This window comes from Heterocephalus glaber, unplaced genomic scaffold, assembly GCF_053883595.1.
Source record: "Heterocephalus glaber isolate CG9 unplaced genomic scaffold, H.glaber_assembly_v1.0 deba00001452, whole genome shotgun sequence".
In the NCBI taxonomy this organism is placed as follows: Eukaryota; Metazoa; Chordata; class Mammalia; order Rodentia; family Bathyergidae; genus Heterocephalus; species Heterocephalus glaber.
The window spans coordinates 6,110,416-6,125,985 of record NW_028258302.1 but is presented as its reverse complement, the minus strand read 5'-3'; the positions used below and the strand labels follow the sequence as shown (position 1 = coordinate 6,125,985).

General features: G+C 49.4%; 1 protein-coding gene across 2 annotated transcripts in view; it reads right to left on the bottom strand.

Moving 5' to 3' along the window:
- The window catches only part of Epha10 (EPH receptor A10), a 39,004-nt gene that overhangs the window by 5,586 nt on the left and 17,848 nt on the right, over positions 1-15,570 (bottom strand). For both annotated transcript variants that reach the window (XR_002397053.2, XM_004850993.3), the window contains exons 6-10: positions 10,977-11,110; positions 7,965-8,136; positions 4,117-4,225; positions 725-786; positions 454-579 (exon numbers count right to left, since the gene is read on the bottom strand). Coding sequence is in view for 1 of the 2 variants with exons in the window: in XM_004850993.3 (XP_004851050.1) it covers positions 454-579; positions 725-786; positions 4,117-4,225; positions 7,965-8,136; positions 10,977-11,110 (603 nt within the window). In the remaining variant the exon portion in view is untranslated. The remainder of the gene's footprint in view (positions 1-453; positions 580-724; positions 787-4,116; positions 4,226-7,964; positions 8,137-10,976; positions 11,111-15,570) is intronic.

Below are 15,570 nucleotides of genomic sequence, written 5' to 3'. Positions count from 1 at the left end.
GGCAGAGGTCATGCCCATTTTACAGATGAGAAACTGAGGCTCAACGCAGAACAGGATCGTGCTCTGGTGATGCAGCTCATTGGTGGCAGCGCCACGACTAGAATTCAGCTTATAAGGGCCCCTCCCACTGCCTCCTGAAGGCCAGGGACTAGGCGGCCAGCAGCAGACTGCAGCGGCTGACCCTGAGTGGGACTGGATGGAGTGACCTTGGGGACCTGAGAGGGGAGGCAGAGTCACAGACCCCTCTGGCGGGCAAGAGGCTTTCTGGGTAGAGGGCAGGCTCACTGGAGAAGGGCCTCCAGAGTTGGGTCTAGGACTTAAGAGGAGCCTGGCTGACAAGAGACAGGAGGCAGGGGCGGGGTGGGGGTGTGCATCTGGGTGGGTGGAACCCGAAGAGCGTGGTTTCTTGGTGGGTGTGGCTTGTGTGGGGAGCTTCCAGGGTGCCCAGCTCACCTGCTCCAAGGCTCCTCTCCAGCGTGATACTTTTTGCATCCAGCTCCTTAGTGAACAGATGCACAGCCTGCAGTGGGTCCCCGCAGCTCTGGGGGTCCAGGAAAGTGCGACGTGTTGGGATTTTGACTGAGAACACGGAGAGAGAAAGCCCGAGGCTGAGGAAAGGGCCTCCATTGCTGGGGGGTGGGTGGTGTGTGTGTGTGTGTGTGTGTGTGTGTGTGTGTGTGTGTGTGTGTGTAAGGCCAAGGAGCAGAGCGACCCCACAACTCACAGTGGAAGTATAGCTCCTCTTCATCATGGGCGTCGCCACCTCCTTTGCCATAGCTGCAGGGCCTGCGGGCACAGAGAACCCTTTCACCAGGCCACCCCAGCCTTCCCACTTCAGCACCCAGGAAAACACTTCTGTGTCCCAATAACAAGGCCTAAGTCCCTGGGGAGGGACAGGGACCTTCTTGTTCTGCTGGTTTGAAAACTTCTCTATCGTTCCTTCTCTATTTCTTTTTTAATTTTTGTTTTTTGCTACCCCATCCTCCTTCTCCATAGTTTGGCAACCTCTTCTCCATAGCATGAATACAACAAGCCCCACCTGGCCCTTACCGCACCTCAACTTTCCTAGTTATTTTCACTGTGAGATACAATGAAAATGCTCCTGACTCCAGAGGCTCCCAAATCCACACCTCTGACTGCATCCTGGGGAAAGAGGGGAGACAGGCAGGTCCTGTCCTCAGGAAAACACATACAGGTACAAACAAAGGAGAAGGCAGTGACAAGAGACCACAGCAGACCACCTGACCCACTGGGACCATCACAGAAATCTTGAGACAAGAGGCAGTCATGGACCAAAGGCCTGAGCGCAATCAACAGAGCCACAGGCGAGCATTTGTTGCCCCCAGGCAGGGTCTTGCTGGGCCAGATAAAGACACTGCCCTTTATTCTAGGAGCAGAGGCAGTGCTTGGGGACCCAAAGCAGGGGAGTGCTGTGATTCAATTTGCATTTTAGAAAGATCATCCCAGCTGCTGAGTGCAGGGTGCTCTGTGGTCTCTGCAGGAGGCCGGTAGTGGCTCAGGCTGTGGGGAGACCAAGTCAGGAACAGAAATGTGAAGGGCCTCAGGGGTTGGAGATGGCTGGATGGCAGAAAGGAAGATGGCAAAGGTGCTCAGTAGAGTTCCTGGAGATAAAAAGTATACATTTAGGGGCCAGGGATTTAGCTCAGTGGTTCCGCCTCCTGCCTCAAAAGCTCAAGGACCTGAGTTCGATCCCCAGTACCAAAAAACAAAATAAATAAATACACATTTAGACCTCTGATGAGACCTAAAGTTGCCACCTTCTCCTGATGACATAGAGAGCACTGATAGTCGATGTTGTGAACTGTTTAAAGTGATGTGCACCATAGATCCATTTGATTATCCTAACTCACCGCTTGTGAGATGCAAGAAATTTAGCGACTATATACAATACTTTGGGGTTGTTTTCCCCTTTAAATTTTTGTTTTAGTACTTTTGAACATTTAATTATACGTATATTTTCTGTTGACTCTTCCTCTAGAGAACCCTAATACACTCACTAAGCCTCAGTAGATGTTTGCTATTATGTGGGGGGCAGGGAGCGTTATCAGCAAGAAGGGTTTCTGGGGGCCAGGGATTTAGCTCAGGGGATTTAGCTCAGTGGTTCCGCCGCCTGCCTCGAAAGTTCAAGGACCACAGTTCAATCCCTGGTACCAAAGAAAAAAAAAGAAGGGATTCTGGGATGGGAAATAGGGGCAGGGCTCTGTCCTGGGTAGGAGGACTGAGCCAGGCCAGAAGGGAGGCTCCTCCTCCAGAGCAAGGAGGGGAGGGGAGGTGTGAAGTGCGCGGGTTTGCAGGCCTGGTGGTGAGAAGCTGAGAGGCCAATGATGAGGCTGGAGAACAGGCCACATGTGGCTGAGGGTGAGCTGCGAGGGGAGGGCATTTGCAGACCCCAAGGAGAAGAACTGGACCGTGCGCTGGGGGTGGGGGGCGTGGCCTAGGGGGATGTGCAGCGGGCTGGGAGACAGCAGAGAAAGTCCCTGGGAGTAAAGAACTGAGGGCAAGTCAGCTACTGAGGTCACCCAGGGTGGTGACTGATGTGAGGGACTTCCATGCAGGAAGGGTAACACCCAGGAGAGGAGGGGAAGGTGGAATAGACGCAGGAGTATAAGGGTTGCAAGGTTAGGAGAAAACCACACTGTGAAACGAGGTGTGGTGAAGCACACCTGTGATTCCAGCACTCCAGAGGCTGAGGCAGGAGGATTGCCATGAGTTCAAGGCCAGCCTGTACTACATAGTGAGACCCTGTCTCAAAAAAACAAAAACAAAAACAAAACAAGAAGAAGAAGAAAGAAGCAAAGCAAAGAAAAGAAAACCATGCAATGATGACAGCTAAGAGCTCAGTGAGAAGTGAGTGAGCCAGGATGGATTACAGAGGGAACTGGGTAGAGGCGAGGGGACCACAGCACAGAGCAGGCACTGAGAGACATGGAGAGGGCGAGGTGGGAGACGCCAGAGTCTGCGAGGCGGGGATGCATGCCTCTCGAGCCCTCAAAGCCCGGCCCCACCACTTCTCCCCATGGCAAGGCAGCTTGACAGTGACAGCGGCAGTGAGTGTGAGCCCTGCCATTGGCTCACTGCCTGGCTCCTCAGCACTCCTGGGTCTGCTCTGGGGTTGCAGCACCTTTGCTGTCTCCCCTTCCTCCTGCCTCCTGAGTCTACACCCAAAACCAGGATGGAAGCTCTCTCCTTCACAACAGGTCTAGCATATACCTGTGGGCCTTTCAGCTCCAGGAGCTCAGCACGCCTGCTCTTGGCCTGCCTTCCCAACTCCGCCTTCAATCACTGTCAGTGGAGGCCATGGGAACAAGCAGTGCCAAATCACGTAACTGCCCCGCAGCCCAGAGGTGGTCCCAGGTGGCTGTGTGGGCTGAAACAAGCCTCCCTGGCCAGCCCATTTCTCCTCTTCTCCCATTACCACCCATCACATACAGACTTCCAGGCTCTCCAGTCTGCTGACCTCAGCCCCAGCCTGCTACCACCTGGGGGCCTCTGCAAGCAGCAGAGTACAGCCCTGGGGAGAGCCAAGGGTGAGCCCTGTGCTGCATGCAAAAGGACCAGAATCTTCTCTCTTCCAGACTCAAGCTCTACAGCTACCCACCCCATGCCTTCCTCTGCCACTGTCCTGCGAGCTTCCTTCTGTTTTGGGTGGAGAGTTTATGGCTTATGGGGTCCCCACCCTGTCTTCCCCATACTAGAGTGAGCACATGCATACACACACTTTTGCATTTCTTCTCTTTGCTTGTGTTTAGTGGAGGCAGGGGCTGGGGGCTCTGAACATCTCAGGAGAATCCTAATCACACTGGAGCAGCCAGAGCTTGATTCCATCCTCAGTGATGCCTTCTGACATTTAATGAGTTAAGGAGCCAAATCCCCCTCATCCTAGAGTGGCTGAGCTCCTTGCGGTGGTTGCTGCAGGAGCAGTGCATAGGGGGAGGGGCCACACTGGTCACGGCTGTATCTACACAGCAGTGCATGTGTGCGCGCAAATCTGCATGTGTGCAAAGCAGGTGCGGATACAGGTAACCATGAGCATACGTTAATGTGCACAGGGGAACAGACTCACCAGGGTCACTCAGCCTGGGATCAGTCACCTACCTCCTCCAAATGGCCAGGACACTCATCACAGAGCCTAGGACGAGGAGGGCTGAGATGGTTACCACAGTGACAACAACTGCGGGGCTCTGGTCCCTGGACCCTGTGGTGGCTGGGAGGAAAACCAAAAGGTTGAAGCAGGCAGAGAAGCAGGTTTGTGGGCAGGCCCTAGAACAGATTCCTATCCCCAACCCACAGGAAGATGCCTTCCACTCCTCTGCACTCGACACTGCTTCCCAGCAGCAGAGGGACCAAGGTGGCAGCACTGTCCAGAGTGGCACCTGGAGTACCAGGCAAGGTGCCTCCGCTATACCCCAGCTCTGACAGGGAGGAGCAGGAGCCCAGACAGTAGGAACAGGCAGCCCTCTGTGCCTTTCAGACGGGCAAGACAAAGAAGCCACACAGGGAAATGGGCTCTGCTCAGAGCTCCCACCTCTGACCCAGACTACTCTCCACCAATAATAATGAGCCAGTGTTCAACACACATTCAGCAAGACACTGTAGCTGAACTCTATTTTCCTGTTTCTTCAACAGTCCAGTAAAGTGTTATTGTCTCCATTTTACTTTAAAGGAAACCAAGATTGTGAAAAGTTTTGCAGCTTGTCCAAGGTCACACAGCTAATAAGTGGTAAACCCAAGATTTGAACTTGAATCTAAAAGCCTCTGATGCCAAAGCCTCTGCTCTGAAGTATTTCTCCAGGGCTGGGGATTTAGCTCAGCAGCACAGTGCCTGCCTGGCAAGCTCAAGGTCCTGAGTTCGATCCCCCATACAAAAAAAAAAAAAAGGAATAAAATAAAGTATTTCTCCAGGGCAGGGGTCCACAGAACCCCATCCATCCATCCATCCATCCATCCATCCATCCCCCTATCCATCCATCCAACATGTGAATGAGGCAGAATCCTTGCCCTGGAGCAGTGCACAGACCCCAGCAGCCAAACAGAAACAAAAATTTTAACTGTAAATGAAAAGAAGCCGAGAAGTGACCAGAGCCAACCAGCGATTCCTTCCTAAAGCCAACGAGGAAGCTTCGCAGAAGAGATACACACTGAATTGGACCTGGAAGGTGGAAAGGGTTTCCTGATGCCTTCCAGACCCAGATGCACACACAGGTATAGAAAATGGTAAATTGTCCCTTGTGGCCCAGCAACAGACTACACAGGAGAAGAGGGTGGCAAGACAGAAGCTGGGAGTTGGGGATGGGGAGCTGAGGGAAAACAGGGCCTGGAATGCCAGGCTAATGAGTGGGAAGTTTATCCTGAGGGTGACAGGGAACCAGGGAACAGTGGGTAGATTTCTGTACTGGGAGAAGAGGAATGATATTATCTTCTGAGCTGGGAGTGAGGATGGAGGGGAGGTGCTTGAGAAGGTCTGGAGTCCAGGTGGTGCACACCTGTAAGGACAGCTATTTGGGAGGTTGAATTGGGAGGATCACAAGTCGGAGGTCAGCTGAGATTCTGACTCAAAATTTAAAAAAAAATACAGAGGAAGTCCTAAGTGGTCCTGAAGACTGAACTGAGTGGAAAAGTACATGCTTGTAAGTAGCCTCAGCATGGGGCAGTAGAAGGAGGATGGCCCAAGTATGGGGACCAGCAGGCAGGTGGGCAGTCATGCGGGGTACGTGACCGGCAGAGCTGGGAGCAGTTCTGATGGGACAACTCGCAGGCGCTGGGCAGACAGAGATGGGGGCCAGGGGTGCCCCAAGCCTGGACGATGAGGTAGGATCCAGAGAGCTGCCCTGAGACATCACAGAGCAAGTGAGGAGAGACAGGAGAAGAAGGGAGAGTTAGAGGCCTACAAAGAAGAATCAAAGAGGGCATTAGAACCCAGGGCTCCAGAGGTGAACAGGGCCCGGGTCTGGCTGGTGGCAGAAGGTGAGTGGAGATGCCAACAAATGTCTGAAATCAGGCACCCATGGGACCCAAAAACGGAAAATGAAGGACTGTCGCGCCAGGTAGGCTGTGTGTGGCCCTCAGGATGCTGACCTCCTAGTCTTCATCCCCTTGAGTACAGGCTGGGTCTGCTGACTAACTTCTAATGAACAGAGTATGGCAAATGTGACAGGAAGCCATTTCTACTGTCAAGTGACAACATCCTACGGGTCCTGTCTTGGGTGCCTTCCATCCACCCCTCACATGGGGTCTCCGAAGGAGTCTAGTGCAGTGCAGAGTAGCTCTACTGAGGGGCCAGTGGGGTAGGGAATGGCACATGCTGAGCCATACCAGAATGAGCCTGAGTCAGCCCTGAGATGACAGCAGCCCAGAGGATACCCTGACTGCAGCCTTGGGGGAGACCCTGAGCCAAGGCCACTGACTAAGTGGCACCCAAGTTTCTGACTCACAGGAACCATGAAACAATACACGCATGTTATTTGTAGTGAGGCATTTGCTATACAACCATAAATAGCTAACACAGCAGTGATACACGATCCCTCATCAAGATCCTGATATTGCTGCATGCCTGTAGTCCTAGTACTTGGGAGACTAAGGCAGAAGGATTGCAAGTTTGAGGCCAGCCTGGACTACATAGAGAGACCCTGTCCAAGAATAAAATTCTGACTTGGGATCACAGCTCATTGGAAAAATTGCTCACAAATAGGGAGAACCATATCCTCTCATACCCAGGGCCACGCAAGAGAGGCTGGAGTCTGAGCAGTCTCTACAAACAGAGGCACAAAAGAATGGAAATCATCAGTCCTTCTATGATAACAGTGCCAGTCTCTGCTCTCACCACATTGTCTCCAGCCAAACCCATAGGCTTTGTTTGGAGGGTTTCCTCCACCCACCTGCCTGTGGCCACTGGTTCAGATGTTCTCCAGCTTCCAGCCATAGCTCTAATCTTCTATTCCCAGCACCTGGCTGAGGTCTGACACAGCCAGGCATTTGAGCAAGAAGTGCTGTCTTCCTTCCCGGAACTCAGACTCCCTCAACATTTCATCTTCGCCTCCCTTTGGGCTCAGAGCTCTTCCTATCTTGGATTAGAGTCATGTACCAGGTTGGAAAGAATTATTATCTTGACAGCTGGTGCCAGAATGCCTCTTAGGGGGAACTGCCTTTGTTCAGGAAAATACTTTCATGAGCTTCTCAGGGTAGATAGAGGTGAGATCCTGAGGGCTGGGTTAGCAGCAGGCAGAACAACAAAAGGGGGAGCTAAACTGCTCTTCGCAGGCCATGAAAGGGAACTCGGGTGGGTGGGGGGGAAGAGGCACCAGAGAGGGATGCAGAGGGCAGCAGGGAAGCACAATATCATGGAGAAGCCAGAGTTATTTTAAGATCAGGATCTCTAATGTTCAGCTTTTGTTTTGTTTTTCTAAGAACTTTATTGAGATATAATTCCCATTCCAGTCAATTGACCCATTTAAAGTGTACAATGCTTGTTTTGCTTTGTTGGTTGCTGCAACCTAACCCCCTTCACAGCCCTAACCTTCGGTGGCATGTGCTTCACACATTAAGCCTGGGAGGAAGGGACAGTGCCCCATAGTGGGTCTACATCATGACAGAGAGCAGGAAGAACCGAAGATCTATCTGTCATGACTGCGAGACTATAAACTCTTCCCAAGAAAGGAGGTGGATCTTGGAGAGGACACAGGATCTGCCCTCCCAGGAGGCTGGCACCAGCTGAGACAGGTGTATTGCTGGCCCCAAACACTTTTCCTGTGATCTCCTCCAGGACAGGTGCCCCATTGAGTTCAGGTCGGTGGATCCCAAATTTCTTAATGAATCAGGCTGTAATTCAGCTGCTTTGCAGGCTCTGGTGGGGACACACATAACTGTCACCCTCTGTCTCTCCTGCCTACCGCTGTGCCAGGCCCTGGGAGCCCAGCCCCATCCACATACCTGCACACAGTACTTACCCTCCCCCGGGGTCTGCACTTCGATACTCGGGTTGAAGCTCTGGGCCTCCCAGGAGGGCCCTGGGGAAGCTGCCCGGATCTGGAAAACGTAGCGGGTAGCAGGCTTGAGGTTGGTGACGGTGACTGTAGGCATCCCTGTCTTCACTGTGGAGTACGTATGCTCACTTTGACCCTGGAGAAGACAGAGAAGTGAAGCCTAGACCCAGGGCCTGACCTACTCTCTTGGGAGGAGGGTGAAAGAAAGAAGCAGGGAGGTATGAGAGGTAGGCTCAGGCCAACATGGGTGGGGTGGAGGAACCTGACCCTGATCATCCTGGAGACTGCAGAACTTTCTTCCATGGGATTCCCCAGCGTCTCTCTCCATCACAGTTTTACCTCACCTTCGGGGTATTTGTGGCTGAGAACAGCCCCACTCTGCCTAAGAGAAACTTTAGAGAAGACGCAGCACTTCCTTGGGAATAACAGGATGATAGCCATTGTGGTCCGGGGGTGAGCAGGGCCACAGCTCAGGCACTGGCCCTGGATCTCACAGGCCTCTCCTTCCCCTCCTCATCTGATTTTCACAACTGTCCTGCAAGGCAGGGGACAGGAGGTATTATCAAGTTTGTTTTGGTTTTGTTTCACAGATAAGAAGATTGGGCTCAGGCTAGTAAAGACTGGCCCCAGCTGGAGAGAGCAATGGCTGTCACTGATAAGTGCCTACCCACCACCAGCCACAGTGCTGGGTCCCCATGCTCCTAGAGCAGCCCGGAGGAATCAGCATGGCTCTCTCCCTTTTATAGGTGAGGTTCACATCAGGGAAAGGTCAGGTGACACCTGAATCCTTCAGGCCTGCTCTTTGCTCTATCTCACCCCTCCCCAGCTCTGCCCCCAACACCTCTGATAATGGCCTGACCTGAGGACACTCCTCCCATCATTGCCTCTACCCACACCTTACTGGAGGTACCAGAAAGGCGCGCCTCTCTCCTGATTCAAGGCATTCCCAAATTGGGGCAATTGTGACACAAGTCAGACCAGTCAGAATCTCCCTTCTAGCATTTGAACAATCCCTTGAAAGACAGAGAGGCAAAGGCTTCGGGACCTATGAGCTGAGGTCTTCTCGCTAGGGGGAAGGGAGGAGTGAGGGGACTACCCTCTGCTGCCTCCATGTGCTGCCAGCAAGGCCCTCAGCAGAAGAGGTTGGGTTGTGTACAGAGACAAGTCAAGATGAGAACTGCGGTTCCAGCGGAGAGTCCCTGACATCTGTCCAGACCTAGTGACCCAGCAGTGCTTCATTTATAGCCCCTTTCATATGTGCTCTTTCTTCTCCTATTTATTTATTTATTTATTTATTTATTTATTTATTGAGGCAGGGTCATGCTAAGTAGCCCAGACTAGCCTCAAACTCACGATTCTCCTACCTCAGCCTCACAAGTGCTAGAATTACAGGTGTATACCACCTTCCCTGGCTGTCCTTGCCCTTCTTTTGAGGGTTTTGTTCCTAGCACATTCATATTTCTGATTAAGGGGCTATGAGCATCCAGCCAGCTCAGGCTTGGCACTCTCGTGGGTGATCTGATCTTCAAGTTTCCTTCACTGAATCCTTTCTAAGCACCTGCTGCATACACAACTGTCTGTAAACATCTGAGGTCCGCAGAGCCCTGTTCTGGCCACTCCACACACACATTCTCCTACTGGCACTGGCTACCAAGTCTCCCCTCCTCAGCTCAGGCTCTGTCTGGAGGTTCAGACTTCAGTGTCCTGCAGGCCCCTGGAATGCTGCATGAACAAAACCAAGCTTAGCATCTCACCCCACCCTGTTCCTCCTCCACTGTCTTACGACAGCCAGGGGCACCCCACCCTCTGGGCCACACATCCAGCAGTGATTCGAACTTCCTCTCCTTCCTGGTTACCACACACACACACAACACTCACACACTCACGCACACTCACAGTTCTCAAGGGACTTCCAATATTCAAAAGCTATTATGTGATTCAGGAAAGGAGCCCCACAAGTCACGGAGGAGTGAGCGGAGTTCTGACATGTATAGTGCTGACATGGGAAGAGCTTTCACCTTAATGAATTTAATCTGCGCCAAGGTGAGAAGCAGTTTAACGGTAGATTACATCACAGACTTCAAGACAATGCATTTATGGGGAAAAGAGAGTGACCTCGGGGCTGGCGATTTAGCTCAGTGGTGCCACTGCAGCCTGCCTCGAAAGCTCAAGGTCCTGAGTTCAATCCCCAGTACCAAAAAAATAAATAAAAGCAAACTGAGAGTGATGTGGGATGTAACTATTTGTAAAATCATGGCTGAACTAAACCATGGATTAAAAATGAATAAAGAGAAGGGAGGAAAACGCCAACTTGCTGACATGCCTGTAGTTCCACCTACTACTCAGGAGGTTGAGGCAGGAGGATTGCTTGAAAGTTCAGCAAACACAGTGAGATTCTATCTCAAAAAAAAAAAAAAAAAGCAAAAGCATCCTATAAAAAGCTATAGGGTTGGCTCTATGGAGTTTATAATAAGTATCGTATTATTTTATTATAATTATAAATGATGTGCTACATACAAATCCTTAGTGTCAGTGAAATGATAATAATTCATGCATTCATTTTCTGGAGAGCTGTATGACAAACATTTACCAGCCCACCACCCAACCTAGCAATGTGTGCCCATTTTTGTAAAAATTGAAACAATCTCCCCCTGCGTTCTTTCCTTTAAAACAGTTCTGTAGAGGGTATGTATAAAATTAAGCCGCACAAAATCTGGACCAGACCCCAAAGCTCTTGGTCAACGGTAAATGCTAGGTGAAAGTGGTGATCATGGAGAGGGATTGGTGATGAAGGTGGATTTCAGTGGAAAGGGAAAGGGCATGGAGTTCAGGGTGCCCTCCGGAGGGACAGGAAGAGGGAGGCTGCCTGAGAGACTGGTGAGTAGTTTGGAAAGAAAGGAAAGACGCTTTTGCTGGGAGGAGGGAGGAAGCAGAACAAGCCGGGTCGGAGAGGGGTCAGCGTCCAGACGGACTCACCTTCTCGTAGTATCGGATCTCATACTCTGTGCCGTTGGCCCCAGCGACTCCAGCGGGGATGGGCTCCCGCCACGACAGGGACACACTCTGGGGCTCCACTCGGTCCCTATGGATCTCATCCTCCTCCCAGGGAGCTGAAAGTTAAATATAGCCAGGTTCTCCACCAGCACCCACTGCGGTGCAGGGCCTGAGTGGACAGGGAGAAGGTGGGGTCTGGGAGGGCGGGGCATGGATGAATGGGGTGGGGCTAAAGAGGGCTGGGAGGCGGGGGCTGATCGTTGTGGGAGGGGCTAAAGGGTTGAGGGACACAGTCTGTGAGAACAGAGGCCAAGGAGAACCCACGGCTCTTCAACATCATCGACTCCTAGGAGGGACCCTCCTGCTGCCTGCCTCCCCTACACCCCAGCTTCCCTCGTGGTGGTTGATTGTAATCCAGATTCTTTCTGCATTTGTCTATGGCTTGGTGACACAAGAAATAATACAGACAGGAGACCAGCCACTTAACTGTTGGGGCAAAGCACTCAACAAGCTAGAAATGGAAGTGAATTACCCCAGAGCAATAAAGAGCACATAAGAAAAGCCCACAGTGAACATCATGCTCAATGGGGAAGACTGAAATCTTTCCCTCTAAGAACAGGAAAAGCTAGGATGTGCTTGCCACTACTATTCACCATAAGCCTGGAAGTTCTACCCAGCAACTGGACAAGAAAAGGAAATAAAGGACATAAATTTGGAAGGAAGAGGCACATTTACCTCTGTTGTCAGATAAAATGATCTCCTAAGTAGAAAAATCTAAAGATTCCACAAAATGCTTTCAGAACTGATAAATACAGCAAAGTTACAGGATATAAAAAGTAATGAATTACATTTCTATATACTAACAATGAATAATTTTAAAAGGAAATTAAGTTGGCCACAGTGGCACATGGCTGTAATCCCTGCTACTAGGGAAGCTAAGACAGGAGGATCACAAGTTCAAGCCCAGCCTGGGCAACCTAGCAAGACCTTGTCTCAAAATAAAAAGAAGTGGGGATGTAGCTCAGTGGCAGAGTGCCCCTAGGTTAATCCCTAGTGCCACAAAAACAAATAAATACATAAACAATATATAAATAAGCTGAGGGTGTAGCTCAATGGTAGAGCACCTGGGTAGTATGAGCAAGGCCCTGGATTTGATCCCCAGGACAAGAAAGAAGGAAGGAAAGAAAGAGAAAGAGAAGAAGAAAAATTAATTTACAGTAGTCTCAAAAAGATAAAATCTTAGAAACAAATATAATCAGAGGGGTTAAAGACTTATAAACCAAAAACTAAAAAGAATTGCTGAAAGGGCTGAGGATTTAGCTCAGTGGTGCTGCCACCTGCCTCGCAAGCACAAGGTCTCAAGTTCCATCCCTGGTACCAAAACAAAAAAGTACTGCTAAAAGAAATTATAGAAAACACAAATAAATGGAAAGACATCCTGTATTCAGGGAGTGGAACACTTCATAAGGTTTGAATGTCCGTCTTACCAAAAATGATCCACAGATTTCAATGTAATTCCTAGCAAAATCCCAGAGGCCATTTTTTTTTTTATAGAAACTTGAAGAGTAGCCTAACATTCTCATGAAATCTCAAAGGATTATGAACAACCAACACAATCTTGAGAAAGAAAAACAATGCTAAAGGCTTCACACTTCCTGACTTCAAAGTATATTATAAAACTATAGTAATCAAAAGAGTATGATACAGATGTATAAACAAATGGAGCAGAACAAAAGCCCAGAAATAAACCTTCATGTATGTGGCCAAGTGACCTTCCATAAGGGTACCAAGGCTGGCCTATAGGGGAAGGATGTTCTCTTCATTAAGTGGTGTTAGGCAAACTAGATATCAACATGCAGAAAGAATGAAGTTGGAACCTCACCTTATGCCACATACAAAAATTGATTCAAGGCAGACTAAAGACCTAAGTCTAAGACCTGGAACTATAAAACTCCTAGAAGAAAACAAAGGGGAGAAGGTTTATGAAATTGGATTTGGCAATACTTTCTTAAATATAACACCAAAAGCATAGACAATAAAAAGCAAAGATAGATAAATGAGACTACAAACTTCAAAGTTTGTGCACAGCAGTGGTAAGAATAAACAGGGTGGGCCAGGGATTTAGTTCAGTGGTTCCGGCGCCTGCCTCGAAAGCACAAGGTCCCGAGTTCGATCTCTGGTACCAAAAAAAAAAAAAAAAAAAAAGGAATAAACAGGGTGAGGGGCCAGGGATATAGCTCAGTGGCACAGCGCCTGCCTGGCAAGCACAAGGTCTTGAGTTCCATCCTTGGTACCAAAATAAATAAATAAATAAACAAACAAACAGGGTGAAAGGGTGACCTATAGTACAGGAGACAGTATTTGCTAGTTATGTATCTAAAAAAAATTAATATCCAGAATATACAAAGAACTTCTACAACTCAACAGGGAAGAAATAACTAAAAAAATGGGCAAGGTCAGGCACAGTGGCAATGTCTGGTCTAACCTACTTGGGAGGCTGAGGCAGAAGGACCCCTTGAACCTAAAAGCTCAAGGACAGCCTGGGCAACATAGAAAAACCCTGTCTCAAAACCAAAGAAGCCAGCTGGACAGCCCTCGGGAGGCTGAGGCAGGAGGATCATTGTGAATTTGAGGCCTGCCTGGGCTCCATAGTGAGTTCAAAGCCACCCTGCAATACAAGGTGAGATATTGTCTGAAAACACAGAGAGAGAGAGAAAGAGAGAGAGCAGCAAAGGAAGAAAAGCTTGAAAAGGAGGAGCTGGGAGAGGGAAAGGTGAGGAAGAGCCCCTAGGAAGAATTAAGATGTGTTATATATGTGTACCAACTCACTATATAAAATCATTATGCACTGCAAACATGGGCTAATAAAAATAATGAAAAAGAAAAGGAGGAACAAAATAGAGAGGTGGAAGGAAAACCAGGACCAAACAAGCTCACAGAAGTCCAGGGAAGAGAACACTGAAGAACATGTGAAATGCAAACAACACGGGACAGGTTTGCTGTGAGATTCTGTGATGTTTACAAAGAGCTGAACATAATACCGAATGAGGACCAAGTTCTCAATAGGATGCAAAGTGACTGATGGGAGGAGTCAGGGGTGGCAGCACCAAATGCCTAGAAAAGACCGGGTACAGTGAGGCTCGATGCCTGCTGGCCGAGGCAGTGTGAGGTTCCTGGATAGCTCAGGGCACTGCCAAAGTAGATATCAGACAGTGATGAGGCAAGGAATGCAGGCAAGCCACACACTCATGGAAAAATGCTTGACTGTGGCTTCTGGTCCTGAGTGCTGTCCCTCTAACAGACCCCGTCTCAAGACTCTCCCGAATTGCAACTAAAACATGAAGCTACAGAAAGTTGGAAACCCACCATCTTACCATACACGAGTCTTGACAGCGGGCTGTCAGAATGGGGGATGGGGACTCGAGAGGCATATTTTTACCTAGGATAAAGCCAGTGGAACTAGATGGAAAAGTGTAATTGTAATGAACCCCAGGCTCTGCTGCCCATGGAGTGGCACTGCCTCCTATTCTAAAAATAACTTGAAAAAGCCTTTATTCCTCCCCTCAGTGTCTGACCCTAAAAAAAAAAAAAGCAAGGTTTTTGTTAACTGGACAATGTGCAGCCATCACTCCAGTGCTCAACTGCCTTTGAAGAAAAGTGCTCTTCTCTGTCCCAAGGGATGCCTCTCAGCCAGAATTCACTTGGAGAAAGCAGCTCCCCCAAAGCCCTGGGCACTGAGACAAGAGGAAAGATGTAGCTTCGAGAAGATGGCATGGTCCTTTGTAGGTACGGATGGGGGGCAGAGATAGGAAGAGGTGAGGAATGTCATCTTTGAACTGCCGAGAGCGTAGATGGCCAGGACGCACAGGTAGGAACCTGAGAAGTCCTGAGGACAGAAGTAAACATGGAGCCCAAGTGTCTGCTGTCCAGGCTGGAGGTGGATGGAACCTGGCCAGGACCCAAGAGGGGTCAGAAGCACAGCACACACAAAGGGAAAACTACCGACAACCACATCTTCCTTCCCTGTTGACTGAGCCCAATTTTTAATTCTGGGTCTGGTGTCCCCCCATGGACAGCTCAGGTGAAGTCTGGTTGTTCTAAGACATTTGCGTGCATTCATTTCTTTCTTTTTTTTTTTTTTCTTTGGTACCAGGGATTGAACTCAGGTCCTTATGCTTGAGCAGCAGGCGGCGGAACCACTGAGCTAAATCCCTGGCCCTATTCATTTCTTATATCAATGATTGGTCTAAGTTGAGTTTATGATTCAGTTCTGGTCAACAAAAGAAGTTTGCTAAGAGGAGAGGGGATTATATTTTTTAAAAATTTTATTAGCACATGTGTACAGTACATAGTAATAACATTCATTGTGGAGAGTTGGTACATGTACATAACACATCTTAATTCTTTTTCTTTTTTTCTTTTTTCTTTTTTTTTTGGTACAGGGGATCGAACTCAGGTCCTTGTGCTTGCAAGGCAGGTGGCAGAACCACTGAGCTAAATCCTCAGCCCTTAATTCTTTTCCTTCACCTTCAGAGGAGAGGGGATTCTGAGAAAGGTTGCTTCTTCCTCTTTCCCC